The sequence below is a fragment of the Hipposideros armiger genome, unplaced genomic scaffold (assembly GCF_001890085.2).
Source record: "Hipposideros armiger isolate ML-2016 unplaced genomic scaffold, ASM189008v1 scaffold_315, whole genome shotgun sequence".
NCBI lineage: Eukaryota > Metazoa > Chordata > Mammalia > Chiroptera > Hipposideridae > Hipposideros > Hipposideros armiger.
Window position 1 is genome coordinate 1,256,065 of NW_017731665.1, and position 1,890 is coordinate 1,257,954.

General features: G+C 58.0%; 1 protein-coding gene across 1 annotated transcript in view; it reads left to right on the top strand.

Annotated features, from left to right (window-relative positions):
* The window catches only part of SEC14L5 (SEC14 like lipid binding 5), a 40,595-nt gene extending 40,115 nt beyond the window's left edge, over positions 1 to 480 (top strand). Inside the window, exon 15 of the mRNA XM_019660245.1 lies at positions 406 to 480. Within this exon, the coding sequence (XP_019515790.1) occupies positions 406 to 480 (75 nt within the window). The remainder of the gene's footprint in view (positions 1 to 405) is intronic.
* The last annotated feature ends 1,410 nt before the right edge of the window (positions 481 to 1,890 follow it).

The following is a 1,890-nucleotide window of genomic DNA, read 5'->3' on the forward strand; positions in this document are numbered from 1 at the left end:
TCACTGCGGCTGCTGGCCGCTCACGCTGGCTGCTGGCTACACACAGTAGCCCATGGCAACCCACTGCAGCAGGGGCTGCAGCCTACGCCATCGCCGGCGACTCACATGGGCCAGCCTCTTTACTCCAGAGTTCCTGTGGCGTGCTGGGGGGCAGGCGACCCCCTCACTGGAAGGTGGCTAGCCCTGGCCATCAGCCTCAGAGCAGGGGAGAAGCTGAGGTCCAGAGACTCAGACATCTGGGGGCTGCTGCTTCTGGGGAGGCAGGTGGAGGCCGAGGGGTGGGCTGCAGGCTGCTTGCCAGCTTGTCTGGTCTGGTCTGGTCAGCATGGGGCAACCTGGCTGCCCCACCCTTCACGAGCCTCATGAGAGAACCCGTTCAGGGGCTGTTTCTGGGCCTCCTTCCAGGGGCAGGTGCTAGGCTGGGCCCTGGGGGGGATGAGGCAGATGGCGTCTCCTGTCATGGAGCAGGAGACCACATAATCACACCTGTGTGTAATTATGGGCAGTGATGGATGCCAGGAAGGTATTCCAGCCTGAGATCCTTGCTGGAAGTCATGTCACACAGCCAAGAGATGCCAGAGGCCTTAACACAGGGAGCTGTGTCAGAGCACAGAACAGGGGCCTGGCACAGGGAGGGCAGCGGGAGCACGGGGAGGTGTCTGGGAAGGGACACTGGAGCTGAGATCTGGATGGTGCGCCCACATATCACCTGGGGGGTTTGTCAACATACAGCCTGAGAGTGTGCAGCTCAAACAAGCTCCAGGAAGCGCTGATGCCGCTGGTCCCCAAAACACACTTTGAATAGCTGGGCCTTAAAGCCGCACTGTCCAACCCAGTAGCTACTAGCCACAGGCAGCACTTTATTATATATTTATTTTTTTTAACTTAAAAAATTTTTTTAAAGATTTTATTGGGAAATCAGGGAAGGGGAACAGACAAGCCGCTGTCCCTCTTGTTCCTCAGTCCAGCCGTGGAGGACAGCACCCCACTGGCCCATGTTGGCATTGCGATCATTGCACTTTTCCCGGCTGAGGCAGACCGGTCGGCGGCCATGGGATGGCCGCTCACGGCAGCTCACACCGGCTGCCGGCCGCTCATGCTGTCTGCTGGTCACTCACAGTAGCCCAGCTCCAGGTTGAGCTGTTGTTCACCATCTTAGCTGTAGAGGGCGCAGCACCACTGGCCCATGTGGGATCCGAACCAGCGGTCCTGTTGCTCAGATCTCGCGCTCCCAAGCCAACTCCCAACCAATGAGCCACTCGGCCGGCCCAATAGGCAGCGCTTTAAACTTAGCTATTAGAATTAAACAAAATTAAAAATTCCATTTCTCAGTCGCACTAGCCACACCTGGAGTGTCCAGTAGCCCCGTGTGGCCAATGGCTGCTGCGATGGACAGTGCAGATAGAGAACACGTCCGCCATCGCAGAAAGCTCCCCTGCATGGTGCTGCCCTGAAGTTTGGAGTGGGGGTTAACTAGACAAAGCGGGCAGGAGAGAAAGGTTTCTGGCAGGAAGCGCAGACGTGCAAAGGTCCCAAGACAGGGGAGGTGGCTGTCGGAGAATTAAAGGGAGGTGGCGGAGGGTGAGGCTGGAGATGGGGTTGGGGTCTCACCAGGCCCCACTGGGCCATGCTAGGTCCCAACTCAGGGAAGCCCCTGGATGGTTTGCGGCAGGCTGGGCTCTGCTTGGGGGTGCAGGAGTTCAGGGAAATGGGTAGAGCTTCATGTCTCATCATGGTCTCACTTGCTTTTCCTTCTGCACTTGGTTTCTGAGCCCAGGGCATTTAGCAGCCTTATGGAAAGAGCCCTGGGGCCTCATTGACAGCAGTGCCAGCTTTCCCACTGCTGTGTGTGGGCCCCAGGGCTGGGTCTCCCCCAGAGAGTAATGTTTG